At 36.8% G+C, this 17,509-nt stretch overlaps 1 protein-coding gene across 1 annotated transcript in view; it reads right to left on the reverse strand.

Moving 5' to 3' along the window:
- The window catches only part of UTP20 (UTP20 small subunit processome component), a 95,433-nt gene that overhangs the window by 5,937 nt on the left and 71,987 nt on the right, over nt 1-17,509 (reverse strand). The window contains exons 42-57 of the mRNA XM_080810322.1: nt 16,783-16,922; nt 16,403-16,559; nt 13,198-13,296; nt 12,132-12,299; nt 10,589-10,755; nt 9,557-9,698; nt 8,578-8,694; nt 7,452-7,622; nt 7,084-7,215; nt 6,284-6,394; nt 4,326-4,405; nt 3,815-3,884; nt 3,511-3,693; nt 2,648-2,779; nt 1,969-2,101; nt 476-663 (exon numbers count right to left, since the gene is read on the reverse strand). Coding sequence (XP_080666448.1) covers nt 476-663; nt 1,969-2,101; nt 2,648-2,779; nt 3,511-3,693; nt 3,815-3,884; nt 4,326-4,405; nt 6,284-6,394; nt 7,084-7,215; nt 7,452-7,622; nt 8,578-8,694; nt 9,557-9,698; nt 10,589-10,755; nt 12,132-12,299; nt 13,198-13,296; nt 16,403-16,559; nt 16,783-16,922 — 2,190 coding nt within the window. The remainder of the gene's footprint in view (nt 1-475; nt 664-1,968; nt 2,102-2,647; nt 2,780-3,510; nt 3,694-3,814; nt 3,885-4,325; nt 4,406-6,283; nt 6,395-7,083; nt 7,216-7,451; nt 7,623-8,577; nt 8,695-9,556; nt 9,699-10,588; nt 10,756-12,131; nt 12,300-13,197; nt 13,297-16,402; nt 16,560-16,782; nt 16,923-17,509) is intronic.

Raw genomic sequence — 17,509 nt, forward strand, 5'->3', positions numbered from 1 at the left:
CCCAAGGACTTCAGCTCAAAAAAATGGGATACTTTCAAGCTCTGGGGTGATACAATCCCTCAGATTATTAGTAGAAAATGACAACATTCCAGTATTTTTTCCCTTCTTTCCTTCCCTTCCATCTTCTTCTTGTTTAGAACTTAGGGAGTTCCCACTATGAGTCATGCATCGTTTTAGGCCCTAGAAAATCAGAGATGGATACAACCTGGTTTCTAACTAATATTTTCATGAACATCATCTCATTTAGGATGCAGGATCGATTAAGCAGAAGTCTGACTAGACTGATAGTCTATAAATTATTTTGGAAAACCTTGGCCTTGAAAACTCTAGTTCCTACTACTCCTATAGAATAACATGTGCAACAAGTCAGCTGTTAAAAAGAGTTTTTCCCAAGGACCAACCCCAAGACAGTTACATGAAGCAGAATGAACATCTCATGTAGATCACAAAGAAAAAGATTTTAGGGAAACTTTACCTTTTGTTCAAGGTCATTTGTTAAGAACCTTATTGCTACAGGTACTGAGAGTTTCTTTTTAGTTTTTTTGGCCTTATGTCTTGTAATAAGTTCCTCTGGTTGGCAAGAGGCAAAGAGTAATCCAAAAATCTGGGCTGCAGTGAGCCACACCCAGCTGTGTGGATGTCTCAGGTGACAGTGCACATAACCTAAGGGAACCAAAATGCATTTTAAGATGTTTCAACTTTCCTGACTCTTTGGTGGTAAATGTGATTAGTGTAGGCATTCATTATCTATTATGTGCTTGGATTTAGGAACCAAAGATGGACAAAATAGTCACTGCTTCCCAGAGGCGCTCAAGAAGCTAGGGGTAAGTGAGGTGGTGAAACACTGGAAACAACTAGAAAACCAACTCCTAACATGGGGAATGACAAAAGAGGTACGAGTAAGCCCAAAAACAGACCTGTTCCATTAGAATTAGTTTCAGGTTCAAAGGAGATAAGGTGGCTATAACATTTACAATTTCTAAATTAAGTAACATAATGCATATAGGCACACATTTGTTTCTAATAATTCTTGAAATCAGTGGAAAGTTATCATTGATTTCTTGAGGCTTTATGTGTGCCAGGCACAGGACTAAGTGTGTTAGATAAATTATCTTGTTTAGACCTCACAACAGTTATGTGACATCAGAATTGTCAGTTGCATTTTAAAGATGAGGAAAGCTTTCAGATGGGCTAGCTCATGTGCCAACTGTAACTGGCAAAACCAGGCCTGGGCCCCAACTTGATTTGGCCCTAAAGCTTATACTCCTGAGTTACATGCCCAATCTGAAAAGCCTTGTGGGTTTTAGGGAACAGGATTAAAATTCTGGATGAACCATGTCATATCTGAGTTTTAGTCTATGCTGCTTTATTTCATTAACAGGGTTTTACTTTTGTTCTCTGTGTATTCTATTTTGTAACAATCTGGCCATGCCTCAGTGAAGTCATACCAGAGTGGGCCATATACTGTATGGCCATACAGTAACTCTGCCACTGTACTTGAAGCTTTCATTCCAATGTCTATTTCCTACAGACTAATCAAAATTGAGTATGTTAAACAAAAAATTCTAGGATCTTATTTTTCATTTAGAGAGTGATATATAATAAATGTCCCAGAGAAGTTAAATGGTTTACTAAATCATGACACATTTGCATGGTGGATTATTTATAGCTATGTTAAAAAACCAGCTACTAAGTGTGTTATGGTATAATAATATTCTTATTTAGGTACAAACAAGATAATGAAATGTATTACTTGTGAAGTCATAAATATGTATTACTTTTCTTAGAAAGAAATGTTTTCACTGTAATCAATTTGAAAGGGCCTTTTAAATCTTTTTCTCATGGACCTTTTCCCTGACATTATATACTTTCTAAGTGTTCATATTCTAATTTCCCAAATCCGTTTTCAATAATTCTATTACAACTAATGTGTTTGTTTTTAAATTTAAATAAAAAGGAAACACTTACTCCAGATTTTATTCAGCGTCTCAGAGGGCTTAGTAAACTGAATAATATTACATTCCCTGATGAGTTTACTAATCAATGTAAGAAAACTAAACAGAAGGCGATCTGCCGCTTTTTCTTCAGTCTCTTCCATGATCTAAAAACAGGATGAATGTAAATCAAGTAAGATACTTTCAATCAAGTAAGATAATTTCAAAGTCTCTGATGGATGTTTTTACTCCAGCATGTAAATCTGTACCAGGGTTTCTCAACATCAACTGACATTTTGGGTCAGATAATTCTCTGTTATGGGAGCTGCCCTGTGCTCTGTGGAATGATCTGCAGCATTCCTGGCCTCTGCCCACTAGATGCTGGCAGCAGCCTCCACCCTCCAGTTGGGACAAACAAAAAAATGTCTCCATATGTTGCTAAGTGTAGAGTGGTTGGTGGTGGGCTGGTGAAATCAACCATGCAGGAGAAATTTCACTCTTCATATACTATGGAAGATAACTTACTTTAAACCTCATTAAAAAAAAAAAAAGATTCAACTACACAATTCTTTTTTTTCCCCCCAACTTCACTACATTCTTGCTTTCATTAATAACATTTTTTGAACACAAATAATATTTACTTTATTAGCTAAGCCACCTTAAGTGAAACTACAAAAATTAGCACAAGTTTTATTCTTTGGCAAATTACTTACATCTTTAAAGTTTTCAGGATCAATTTCCTTTTCGATCACAGGAAGAATAGTTCCAAGTCTTCTCTCAAAAGAGACTCCTTCACTTTCCACAAACAGGCCACAGATGAGGGCAGCCAGTTGTCTATTTAACCTCTACCAAAAATAAACCACCAAAAGACAATGTTAACACAACTTGGGAGGCCATTTCCAAAATCATAAAATGAAGGTGGGCATGACTTTATCCTCAATATCTCTTTATGATGCCAGAAGTCAACAGAATATGGATCTTTGGTGGCTAACATGAAAAATATGGAGAAGTCTTCATACCCAAGAATAACATTTAAAAAAAAAAATGGAACTCATCATTACCTATTAATACCTTCCCCCCATTTTAAGTTAAAAAAAAAAAAAGAAGAAGAAATCATGGGTAAGTACCAAATAATGTAAAGAACTGTCAAATCATTATGTTGTATACTTGAAACTAATATAACATTGTATGTCAATTATACTTCAGTAATAACAAAATTTTAATTAAAAAGAAATAAATTTCATACAGTACCCCCATTCCCCATTCTGACTTTAATACTTAAAGCCAATATTAAGATATGACATACATTGTTTATATTCCACAAACAGAGGCCACTGATGATGGTGGCAGAGTCAGCAATGGGATACAATCATTGACAAAAATTAAATTTCATTAGCTGAATAAGCAAAACTGAAAACAAAGATTCATCAATGGGGACTGGTTAAGTATATAAATGATATATTCATGTGGCAATGTAACTGGCTGACAATCATGTAGTGGGACTACATATATATTCTTACTTAAAACACCAAAAACTAAGACTTTTCATTGAAATATGACTAAAAGCAACCCTAACCTTTTTTGCTCCAAACCAGGTGGTAACCATATCAAAGAGCCAATCTTTTTTCTCAAGGTTGATTTTACTGAGTAAGGATTTGATTGTCATGGATGCCATCTTTTTGCACATGGCAGAGTCATCATTCACCATCATTAGACAAAGAGGAATAAAGAACATTCCACAGTTCTCATGAAGCAGTCCCTAAAAGAAAACAGGCAGTTATGAGCATACTCAGACTGGAATTCTCACAGGTGCCCAGATGGGAGGACTGTGGCTCCCAGGGCTCAAGGGGAACACACACACAGTTTGTGATTCAAGGTACCTGAGGAAATGTGTCAAAGAGACAAGAGATCATTTCCAAAGCAGACTCTCTCCCAGTCTCATGTTCGTAACTAGGACAAGAAGATTAGACAGACTTGTTAGTATCTTTTAAATTTACAAATAATTGTTTTTAAAAATTTTAAACATTGTTTTAAGGTGTTCATCTATTTCTTAAAAAGTGGAAAAAACTCCATTTTCCCAACTTTAATGTTTATATATATATATCATGCTACCATACAGCTTTAAATGAATTTTGTTAGATTTTTTTTACTATTCTCCTTAAGTAGACTCTAATGAAAATCAATACTCAGACTGAATTCGAAAAGCAGCCTTCAGAGAACTGTCAAGGAAGCCATGCGCATTTTTGATAATCAAGTCAATGATGCATAGGGTAAGACCCTTAGAGAAGGTGCCATCAGGTTTAGATTTTGTCATTTTTAAGACAGTTGCCACATCAAAATGAGAGAGGATACTAACTCTCTGCCTCTGTGCAGTTTATGGCTTAAACTTACTTCAGTTGAGCAAGCACGAATTCCAAGTTTGGTCTCAATTTGTCACCCAAGGGATAGTCAAGAATATATTTCAGAAAAACCTAGGAACAGAAGTCACACAGATGATTATTTGGGTCCTGTCTCTCCAGGATTCCTGCTTCCTAAGACACACTGGTAAATTATAAAAGCTTTTCATAAGAGTAATCAATCAGGTGAAGCCTGTCTTCAGAATCAACAATGTACTTTCCTACCCCATGTGCCTGCTTAAGACTCAAGTCCTGGCCTACCACTGGCATGGCTGTTTTGGGCTCCAAATCTACACTCACTTGTAGGAAGCACCTCTCTTCCATAGGTGGCATGCTGTGGTGGATTCAGTATAGACTATGGTTCAACTCTGTATTTCTCCCTGAGTAAGAATGACAATGAGGATAATATTAATACTGGTGAGAGTAACTATTTCATTTATTAAATCTCTTCTATATGCCAAACATTGTACTAAGTGTTTCTCAGTTAACTGTCATCACTCCCTTAGAAGGTAGGGGATAAGTAACTCCATTTTACAGATGCCGAGAAGGACGATGGCACAGAGAGGCAAGTTAACTTGCTCATCTGATGATGCCAGAATTCCATGCCTAGTCTATTTGCATCCAAAGGCTCTGTTTTCAAGCCATTATACTAGTCAGCTTCCTTTATTATTAAACTGCAAAAGCTAAGGCACATCATTATACTTTTTAAGGCCTGTTTCTTTCCCCCAGCCATAAAATGGGGGTATTATTTCATCTGAAGGGTAACTACAAATGGAAGTCATGTATGTAAAGTTCTGGACACACAGCTAGAGCTTGATAAATAACAGCTGGCCCTCCTTCTTCCTAACAATACTCAAGGAGACTTTTTCTAGAGACCTGCTTCCTCCCTTTCCAATGTGGCTGTCTCAGCAGCCCACAGATTCCTTCAACCCTGAGTTTTTATTTCCAATTCAGACCCTTCTACGTCCTGGATGTGATATGTACTCATATAACCATGGATGAACAAATGTATAAAAACAGATCTTCTCACATCACTGTCCTCCCTTGATTTCAATAGCTTTCTGCTAGTAATATAAAGCCCTAAAATCTTCAACAAGACCATAAGGTCCTGCCTGACTTGGCTCCTTCTGTTTAGCTCCTCCAAAAAGCGAGGTCCTTACTGACCTCGAGGTTTACCTTCTGCAGGCACTGGCTACCCCCTTTACCTAGAAAGCTAAGCCTTATTCTTCCTTCACATTTTGGATTACAGGTCAGTTCTCGGGAAAGCCCTGATTCTAACACTAGGGTAGTCCTCAACCTGATCATATGCTCCTCCATATTTTCCCAATTCTAAGAGGCACAGTTTTTCTCATTTTAACATCTCTGAAATCGAGCTATGTCTTGAAATTGATGGCATCTTACATTGTGTCATAGATTTTTTCTTTCTTTGAGGTGTATAAATAATGGTGTGTCTTGTAAAAGATGAAATATGACAGTGCTTTCCCCCTCCCGGCACTTAGGATGGTCTGTAATTAAAGAACTGTGGAATTTTTGCTTTGTGGCTGTCTACTGTAAAAATTTCATTGATAGAGACTGTAAAAATTTCGTTGACTGCTTTTTCAGCAGCACCTGGCACACACTGAGACACACAATTAATTGACTGAACCGAGGAATGGAAACCTTTGGTCCAGGCTACTATGCTGCAGAAGGAAACCGTCTTCACCCATTTAAAACATTCCACTTGTGATGGGCTATAACTCAAAGGGCTCTTTGTTAACTGAAAATGCCCTTGGGACAAAGGAGAGTTGCTCCTCATACTTGATAAGTAAATGGGTTCCTGAGTCTTAGAATAAAGTAATAACCATGTGACACAAAATAATCTTCAGAATTCAGCCAATGTTGACATGTCTCTGAAAACCAAACTGAGAAGACAGGACCCAACCCTTCCCATGGGAATAAGGTGTCTCGACAAACCTGTCTGCACTGGACTCTGACAGGTTCACTTTGTGCGGAAATTGCCAACTTGGATACTTTCCGCATGACATCATCAATTTCCGGGACCAACAACTTTCTTGATAAAATGGCCTAAGATACAAAAGGAAAAGACATCTCATTTCATCTTCTACTGCAGATGGGTGTAGGGTGACCCGATGTTAAAGCATTCATAGGCAATCTCAAAAATAATGAAGGTAATCGCCAAAAGCTAAAGAACATACACTTAAAAATGTTTAAAATGGTGAATTTTAAGTTTTATATATATTTTACAATATTAAAAAATAAAGGAAAAAACTCCAATGTCCAATACAATGAATACAAGCATGCTATTTTATTTTTTAAGATTTTATTCACTTATTTGACAGAGTGAGAGAGCACAAGCAGGGGGAGTGGCAAACAAGAGGCAGAGGGAGAAGCAGGCTCCCCACTGAACAGGGAGCCCAATACAGGGCTTGATCCCAGGACCCCAGGACCATGACCTGAGTCGAAGGCAGACGCTCAACCAACTGAGCCACCCAGGTGCCCCACAAGCATGGTATTTTTTAACCTATATTTTCCTATATCTTTATAGAAGTCTCTGGAAGTGTTGGTAGGGAGTTTATGTTCAAACATCTTAATAAGTAGATATATGAACTTACATAATCCACCAAAATCATAACAATGTTTACAAATTAATTTTGGAAATCTATAGCTAGTCAAAACACTATGTTCCACATTATTCTAAGTATCTAACCTAAGACTCATAAAGTATTAAATCTAACATGCTGGTGACACCGTACCTTCAGAAGACCAAATGCAGTGGCCTGTCTTGAAGTATCATAAATGTCTTCCTCAGCATATGCTAGTAGAACTTGAAGCTGCTTTTCAGTTATCTGGTAAGATTTCACTTTCTTCACAAGTATGGTTACACACTGCAAAATACAATAGTGAGGTTAATAACCAGGACATCTTACAAATGAAGATTCATTGAAATGGTATGGAATTAACACAACATCAGTGCTTTTTTACACAGGATACCAACCCTTTGGGCTTAGTAAACTAATCTGGAAAAAATTCTGACCAAGACCACAAAGGACAATGGGGAAAACTATAATTTTGATGTTAATTCTGGTCTTGGCTATTTTAAGTACAATTGAAAACACCTCACCTTGAAACAATTTACCACCAGGTGGAAGTTCTGGCCCCTAGCAGCTCCAAGTTTTGCATAGTCCTTCAGCAAAAGGAAAAGGTGTTTGGTCAGCTGTTCTGCTTTTGTTTCTATGGAAGGCAGAGGGAACCTCAAGACCCAGATCAGGCATTGTAAAGCACCTGTGATCACCTGAAAAACAAAAATAAAACCAATCAACCTGTGTAGTGACCAAATCCAATAACCCAGCACCCAAGGCTATGTAGGCTCTAAAAGTGATCAAGTTCAAAGAGTAAAATACTCTTCCCCGCTTAGTCTGGAAGAACTGTACTAAAAGCCTAAGAAGAGAGGGAGGTTTCCTTTTCTCTGTGGTAGAACTTACTGCTTCTCCATGGCAAGTAAAGATATATCCCAAGCAAATAAGAAAAAGTGGTCAGTGTATTCTTAACCTGTACGAGTAAATGACTGGATGGGCTGGCCAATTTTAGCACCTTTGTTTTGTGTGTGGAAAAATACATTATAAATGACTTCTATTTTCTAGACTGGTACTTTAATCCATTCTAAGCATATGTATATAAAGCATTCTAAATATTAGAAATACAAAGATAAAGAGAACACCGCCCCCCTATTTTCATTACTTAACCTCCTGGCACTTTCACTGTAAGAGAGGAAATCAGGAAATGGGAGAAGTGTAGGTTCTGGAGTATGACAGACTGAGGCTCATATATGAAATCTGTGATCTGGGTGGGCCAAGTCACTTAGCCCAAGGCCTAGTTTTCTCCTTGATAAAACAGAAGCATTAATAATATGCACCTCATGGGTCATTATGAGGATTCATACCAGTGGGGGGCAGTAGTATCAAGGATGATAAAGATGATTACAGCTGACATGGGACCATACTACTCACCCTCATGACACTGTTGTGAGGATCAAATGATATAAGTAATGTATGTTCCAGGGCTTGTAAAACTGTTAAAGGCTAGCCAAATACATGGGATTATTACACTGAAAAGCAATGTAATGCAGGGAACAGAGGGAGTTGATAATATCATAATATCACTTAAAAACTCAATCATCTTGTAAAGAACAAGGCTTGAAGTTCTGGATATTTTGTATGACACGGCTCTTGTGAAGGAACAGAACTCACCTTCACATCCATAGAAACCAGGCAGTCTATGAGGAGAGAGACAAAAGGATCCAACATTTCCAGAATAGGTTCACTTGAAGACTTGATCTTAGAAGTCTTCAGACTCAGATGTAGCAGCTAAAAGATTTAAAACGATATTTCACACCAGTTGCTCACAAGACCAACTGAGTTAGGTAAAGGTGAAATGATTTTGAGAGACAAGCATGAAATATTAAGATGCTTCTGTCTAATGTGACAGAAATTTTGAAGAAATGGGAAAATGCCTGGGAGACTCTCTTATAAGTGAGGAAAGTGGGAGCTCAGGGTGGAGCTGAGATGCTAAGTTCATTTACCAAGTGATTACTCAGCATTTGCTTTGATTCAGGCGCTGGCTCTGCACACAGGACACAGCAGTGATCAAGAAGAACATGGTCCCTGCATAATGGATCTGTCTGGAAGGCAGACTAGCCAATAATTAATTAACTGTAAATGCGGTATGCTTTGAGACTTCTGTGAGGACCCCGGCAAAGGGAGGAGCAGGTGGTGAGGTCCTAGAGCGGGAAGAGTGTGGGGACTACAGAACAGAAGCCAGGGGGGTTGGAATGTGTTGCATTGGTACAACAGGAGGCTAGGCTCTCATAGCCCAGAAGGAGGACTGGGCTCTTAGGAAAACTGGGAGCCAATGAAGGCTTTTAAAAGGAAATAAATGATCAAATTTTTGTTTTTAGAAGCTCACAGGTTTAAAAAAAAATTCAAAATAAATTTAGAGCTGCCCATACAAAACAATAGTGAACCCATAATAAATGTTAGGTCAGAATCATTAATTCTGAGACAGTTATATCATCAAAATAAGTACTGGAAGAGAGAAAAGGGTAAATGGAACAATTCACCTTTTAAAAAACTCATAATTTACTTATGGTAAGGAGTTTACAGTGGGAATGAGCAGTACTGGAAATTTAGCATACACACTGTGGGTAACAAATAGCACTTTAATTCTTACCCGAAGCCCAGACTCAATAAATATGTGCATGTTGGTTTTCCTGCTCACAACAGCTTTCTGCCCACCTCGAACTGGAGTTGGAGGGAGCAGAAGACAGCTCTCGGGTGGGAGACGTGGATCTAGTGCAGGAGCTGCTGGATTTCTGTCAATCACAAAGGAGAAACAGGGAGAAGAACACTGTAAGATGCATTCCAAGCAGTTACAGTGGCCCTGCCTGGTGACTGGAGTCCAGCACTAAGTAATGTGATGTTCACTGTGGGTATTTTCTCTCCTTTAACCATAAGAAACAGAGAGATTCTTAGGTTGTTCATCAAGGCTGTAGAACCTCACAAAGAGATACTAGATTGACGAACACACAGTTAAGATGAATAGTAAGGGGACATGCCGTTTGAATTTTGAAACATATGACAAGGAGTTTCTTTTAGAACCCAGAAGTAAAATCCAAAGAAGGTATTTTAAAACCCTTTGAGATCTAAAAATCTGTTTAACCAGTATATATTTATATATATAAAAATACATAATCAGTATATATTTGAAATCTATCCTAACTTTGATTCAGTAAATAAAACAAAAATGGTCTAAGAGAAGTGCCAAAATACCTGGCTGCTGTCACAGCTAACTCATTCCTTTACTGGAAAACTAATCTCAAGGTGAAATTTATCACTTGGAAGGATGTTAGCCCAAACACCACAAAAGTAGTACCATCTTATAACTCAGGCAAATAATGTGTATATTTTTATGTATATATACATATATGTGTATATATGTATACATACATATATGTGTATATATGTATACATACATATATGTGTATATATGTATACATACATATATGTATATATGTATACATATATGTGTATATATGTATATATACATGTATACATATACGTGTGTGTGTGTATATATATACTTACACACACACTACTAAGGTAAATTATTAAATTAATCCACTTACGAGTAAGAACTGAATGGCTTATCGGAAACAAGCAGCTAAGGATAGTTTTTATGTTTTTGTTTTTATTTCAAACTTACTTTTCTTTTTCTGTTAACAGGGGGAGATTTTCACTGACCAAACCATAACTGAGCAATAGAATGGATTCTGCCGTCATCTCCTGATTTACAATTAATCCTGCTATGATTCGGCGCAAGGTTTCATGAACTTTCCGGGCCAGTTTTAAACTTGTAGTATTTTGTAAGATCTAGAGGCAAACATAAATATCATGCAAAGGTAAAACAGAATGCATTTTTATTTGTTATGATGGTAGTTTTTAAAATATGTATTTACTTTTTAATATATGTTTGGTTTTTTCCTAATTAAAAAAGAAACATTCTTAATAATAAAATTTCAAACAGAACATACAAAGTATTATTTACACATAACCTCAATCCCAGAGACAACACTGTCAGCAGCAAGTATGCCTCTGGATATCTTGTGCTTTCTCTTGGTGGGATCTTAGGACACAGGGCTGGAGATATGAAGTGACACTTGGAGGTTTGACATCTTCCAACCCTCCAAGTGTGTTATAGGCAAGCACACACACATACACAACATTTACAAAATGCAGTCACTACTCATCTAAAACCATACTAATAAAGTGCTGTGATGGCCAAGCCTCAGGGTTTGATATTAGTCATTGGGCCAAATCAGAGAAACTTAATGGGAATCCAGGACCATCAACCCCAACACATACCTCAGCATTTAATAGCTATTCCCTTGCACAGGACATGATATTAATAACTTTAATTACCTTGGAGGGACTTGATAATATACACAGAAAATTATGTATTCTATTGACTCTTTTTCATCCTCAAGACATATCTAACATTCTTAGGTTCAGATAAGAATAATGCATTGTAGAAACAATTACAGAGTTAATCTAACACCAAAACATTTGGAATTATGGTTAATTCATGTCATTAAATAGTGCTGGTTTTAGTGCATAATATTGTAAAAAAAAGGAATTATTAACATTTACTGAATGTTCACCCTGTGGTAGGCACAGAGAACATTACGAAGGTAAGCAAACTACAGTCCTTGACCAATAGGAGGCAGGATGAAAACAGTGCAGAGATAGGAGCTTTGGAACAGAAAGATCTATAGCTAAATCCTTATTTTCCTCCTTCACCACGACTTTTCTACCTTTCTGAACCTGCATTTTCTTATCTGTTAGATGAAAGAAGTACTGTTGATCTCAGAGTGGTTGTCCGGATTAGAAGTGATAATGAAACAATTCTTAGAACATAATACATGTTCAACAAATGCCACTTTCCTCCCTCTTAGCAGTCTGACTCCACAAAAGCTATGTTCTTAGCTGCTGACTTAACCCAGCTATAAAATTCACCTGCATATCAATTGTTTTGCTTCTGCATTGCATGGTTTACATCTAGGAGTCTGGTTCTTGGTTTAGAATGCCCAACTAGGGCTGCCAGCTAGTGGCTATATGGTACAGGTGCCCTTAGCACTAAAGGAAATCCTGGTGGTCAGACCCAGCATTAAGGTTGATCCTGCATGGCTCTTTCCAAGAACTCATGATATGTAACGTGGGGATCTCCTGTATTACATTCAAGTCCTTACCTCTTTTAATGGAAGGATAAGTTTTGTAACCTGATCTTTCCCTACAAACTTGCCCAGGATTTCGTAAGAATCATAACTCTTGCTTCTTCGTGCCTCCATGACTTTGGAGAGGATCTGCTTCACTTCCTTCTCTTCAGCAATGGCTCCAAACAACTCATGGTTAAAAATCTTTGAGAGAAAAAAGCCAAATGGCAATTATATGCAATCAGCAAGATACGTCAACATAAGCAGTCTCTGATACATCGAGATCAGGGGAAAGCAAGTTGGACAGGACTGAAATTAGATGGTAGGAATTCCTATTAGATTTCACTTTTTCAAGGTAGTTCAGGGACCAATTACTGAAAGACAAGCAAATACAGATACACCTGAAGCGCTTTTTTCTGAGGGGAAACAAAAGAAGAATACTATATAGATTTACATATATAATTATAGAATATATAGACAGGGACTTCTTCTTTGATATTCTTTGATATTCTTCTTTGACATTACCAAAGAGTAACTTCTCCTTAAAAAACTCATATGATATTTGTAACTTAATTATCAAGACTGATATATTTAATTCAAAATGTTTTTAAGTATCTACATGTTTTTTATGAATGAACAAAGGCTGTGTGGCAAATTTAGTTTCTTTTTAATCCCACCCCCCCCAAATTATCACATCATCCAATTTAAAAAATTGTCATTAACTTTTCATTATTCTATTTTTCATTATTATAGGTAAAGCTTTATACTTTTATATAAACCCCAGACTAAATATATCTCTGACTATTCCTTTAAAACAGATTCTTGGAAGTAGTTGAAATTTTTGCTTATTTTAAAGCTTTTGACACACAACATTCGTATTCTTTTCAGAAAGGTTATACCAAAACTCATGATCTACTAGCAATGGCAGAATGCCCATCTCACATCATTTGATCAGCTTTTTAAATCTCTGCTAATCTAAGAGAGAAAACAGTACATTATTTTCATTTCTGCAGGCTATAATTATTTCTTAATTTGTGAACTGATTTTGTGTCCTTTGCCCAGTTAAAAAAAACAGTGGAACTTACTTTTTCTAAAATCTTACCTCAATCATTATATCTAAACAAGAGTCCAAATCCCCAACTTGTAGCTTGTGGGTGAGGCCTTGAAGCAACATGTAAACAGTGAAAGTCAGCACATGGACCTAAAATGAAATGCACAGTAAGAATATGAATGATGAAGCATACCACACAAGGAAAAAAGTAAGATCTAAGATGTACTGCAGAGAGCACTTAGAGTAGTATCTGTCATTACTGTAGGGAGAAGCTTTGACAAATACCACCATGTAAAAGACTTTAACCAAATGATCATTTTGAACATTACCGTGCTTGGGCTCTACTTCTGTGACTAAACCAGGCCACTGATTTATAAAGAAAGGCACAAAAACCTTGAACTTTAAAAACCAACTTGTGAATTAAGGAGCTTGCCAATGTTGAGTGCAATCCAAAGCTGTTCTGAAGGAAACACATTTTTGCCCTTAACAGTTACCATAGCTAACATTCCTAAGAGCTTACTGTTGGCTATTAATACTGTTGTATTAACAACACATAGATGTATTAAATCCTTTAATCCTCATTTACTATATCTGTGGTGTAGATGATGTATATTATCATCACTTTTCAGAGAGGGAAGCTGAGGCACAGAGAGATTAAGTAACTTGCCATAGGTTGCATGGGGAGTAGACTCAGGATTTGAAACCGTATAGACCGGTGCCAGAGCCTCTGCTCTGTATCCCTATGTTATGTTGCCTCTCAAGCTTTTTGCATTCTTTATGCTGCTTCTAATGCTATAAAATAATCACAGTGAATGTCAGATAATGATCAAAGGCTAAGGAAACATAATTGGTTGTCAGTACATAATTAGTTATCAATATACAGATTTGATTTTATTTTTTAAGTAATCTCTACACCCAACGTGAGGCTCAAACTCAACCCTAAGATCAAGAGTTGCATGCTATACTAACTGAGATAGCCAAGTACCCCACGACTGGATTCTAAAGGCATAATTTCATATATATCCACTGGAGATCTTCATGTACTTTTATATACTTAAAATGTTTGCTGAGAGCTTTATACTTAAAAGTCCTTTTGTGGGGGATGAAGAACGGCATTTGAAGAATACACTTTTTTTTTTTTTAAGATTTTATTTATTTATTTGACAGATAGAGATCACAAGTAGGCAGAGAGGCAGGCAGAGAGAGGGGGAGAAGCAGTCTCTCCGCGGAGCAGAGAGCCCGATGTGGGGCTCGATCCCAGGATCCTGGGATCATGACCTGAGCTGAAGACAGAGGCTTAACCCACTGAGTCATCCAGGTGCCCCTTGAAGAATACACTTTTGACAGTGTCTATACAATTAACATTAAAACTCAAACTAGTTGTTCTCCCATCCCTATTTTCGTTATTTTAACAAATCATGGAATGGACTTAAAAAACAGGTGGTTAGAGAAATAAGGGCTACTCATTTAAATATCTCAGGTGCTCCATTAAAACGTGAATAAATCCAAAAGACAGAGATATACTGTATTTATCCTTCTATGCTCAGGCCTAACACAGCACGTCACATAAAGCAGCCATGAAATAAATGCTGGCTGAATGAAAAGAATAAAAATGAATACTGACTGGTGCTCTGACTCCAGGTAAGACGGAGAAAGCACACACTACTCTGTCTCTCCCACTGAAAGCAGCTGTAACACCTGGAAAGGGGGCATGGGATAGCTACTGGGAAAGAACACCAGAACACAAGCACCACCAAACTTGCAGGGCGTTTATCACTGTTTTCTGTTCAGTATCGCTCCGCTAGGGGTGCCTGGGTGGCTCAGTGGGTTAAGCCTCTACCTTCAGCTCAAGTCATGATCTCAGGGTCCTGGGATCGAGCCCCGCATCAGGCTCTCCGCTCAGCAGGGAGCCTGCTTCCCTCTCTCTCTGCCTGCCTCTCTGCCTACTTGTGATCTCTCTCTCTGTCATATAAATAAATAAATAAAATATTTTTAAAAAAATGATAAATATCTGGGCAAGCTAATAGACTATTTTTTTCCTCTTGAGCTCTTTAAAATATGTTTGACAATTATAAGCAATAACTCGACCACTGCTCGATGAAGTTTTCAATATATAGATAAGAGACAAAAAACTATAAAATAAAAAAAAGGGTAAAGGGATCCATACGGTAGTAAGGTTTTTATATTCCACTTGAAGTCATAAAATACTGATTCTAAGTAGAATATTGAAAGTAAGTATGTATATGGTAATTCCTAGAGCGACCATCAAAAAATTATACAAAGAGAGACTGATATTTTTAAGTGTGTTAGGTTTAAAACCTATAAAACAGGAAGCTTATCTTTAAGCAAATTCAGATACAGAAGTAAAGCTAACTACCTGTAGTCTTGACTGGGTACTTGAAAAGAACAAGCTACAGTGTTTCTCAAACTTGAGATTACTCAGGGATCTTACTGAAATGCAGATAGTTAGGTCAGGTGTAGGGCTCTAAATTGTGCATTTCTTTTTTTTTTTTTTTTAAGATTTTATTTATTTATTTGACAGAGATCACATGTAGGCAGAGAGGCAGTCAGAGGGAGAAAGAGGAGGAAGCAGGCTCCGTGCTAAGCAGAGAGCCTCATGTGGGGCTCGATCCCAGGACCCTGGGATCATGACCTGAGCTGAAGGCACAGGTTTTAACCCACTGAGCCACCCAGGTGCCCCTAAATTGTGCATTTCTAACAAGCTCCCAGGTGTTGCTGATGGTGCTTGTCCAAGATCCAAACTTGGGAGTAGCTAACCAGCCATGTCACTACTCAAAGAGTTTTGTATTCCACCTAGAGATCTTATTACTTTTATTACTTATATGGTTCAACTCTAAAACAAATGTATATGTTCTTTATTTTTATTTATTTTTAATTTTTTATTAGTATTATTTTTTGGTATATGTTCTTTATTATTTACATTTTGGTATACATTTGACATGGATTCAACATGAGTATTTTTAAGAACTCAAAAAATACAAAACTTGCTATATCAAATGATTTGGGGAAAAAAGGGTATATAACCCAGGCCTAGAAGTGTCTATAAAAATCAAATATAGTTTTCTTAAAAAATAGATTTTTAAAACTAGAAACTTGTGAATATTCTTGATTGCTACCCCAGTGGATGAACTTTACTGAAGATGGACCCAAAGCACCACCACTTACAGTGGTCGAATTGTAAATATTTGAATTTCAATCCAACCTGAATGAATATAAGGCACATAATACAATTTACCTGATATCCACGGACAAGGGTAGTCTGTAATTCTTTTAAAATATATTGTAGGTAGTGCACACCCAGATCTTCTATTATTTTTGCTAGAGTGCTGCGTGCAATGTCTCTGATTTCCTGTGCTCTGTTCTTGAGGAGGGCACACACTTTCAACAAAATACTAGAAAATGAAAAGTTGAAAAGGACTAGTAAAAATATAGAAGCAAATAAAAATACAACCATCCTTTTGTCTCTTATTCAGTACCCAAATTTCCCAATTAAAATTTGAAATCACAGCAAACTGTGACAGTACTTCTCTTCCTCACAAAAGAGATTCAAGAGTGAGGAAGAAAGAACCAATTTTTTAATTTCATTGAACTTTTCTAGTATGTCACACAATATACCTTGGCAGATTAGCTTCCATAACTTCCTGTGGAAGGGACTGCATTAGTTTAACCATGGCAAAAGCTAAAGGAACTCGAACTACTTCCTCATCATTCACAACCTTGGATTTTATGAGCTTGTGTTCTTCTTCCCTTTTAGTCTGTAAGAAAAATTTAGGTTAAACTAAAACAGAAATAAATGGATCAGGGACCTGCAAACATGCAACCTTGCATTTGAAAGGTAAGCTCTTTTGATACATCTTATTTTATTACATTACATTTCCACAACTACTGTCTTAAAAAACAAACTAAATTATGCAATTTGAGAATAACCATCTAAAATTTATAAAACTAGTAGGAATAAGAAAATTTTTTTCAAAGGAGTAACCAGAAAAAAGTAAAGCCATATTTTCACTGATGTAGATTAAGACTGCTATGAAATATATAAAAATCATAAGAAATCTGTATCAGTTGGGATTTTCCAGACTTTGAGTGACACTGTTGGTATTTAAGAAATACAGTGCCTCAAATAAGAAGTTATATTTACAAATATGCAAAATAATCTATTTAATATTTTATACCAGGGGCTGGCAAACTTCTGAAGAGGGTCTAATAAGTAAGCATTTTTTGCTTTATGGTCTCTGCCGAAGCTACTCAATTCTGCTGCGGTAACACAAAAGCTGAATTAGACAATATGTAAAACAATGAGCGTAACTGTGTTCCAATAAAATTTCATCTACAACAGGAT

Source organism: Martes martes (assembly GCF_963455335.1).
Source record: "Martes martes genome assembly, chromosome: 8".
NCBI classification, from domain to species: domain Eukaryota; kingdom Metazoa; phylum Chordata; class Mammalia; order Carnivora; family Mustelidae; genus Martes; species Martes martes.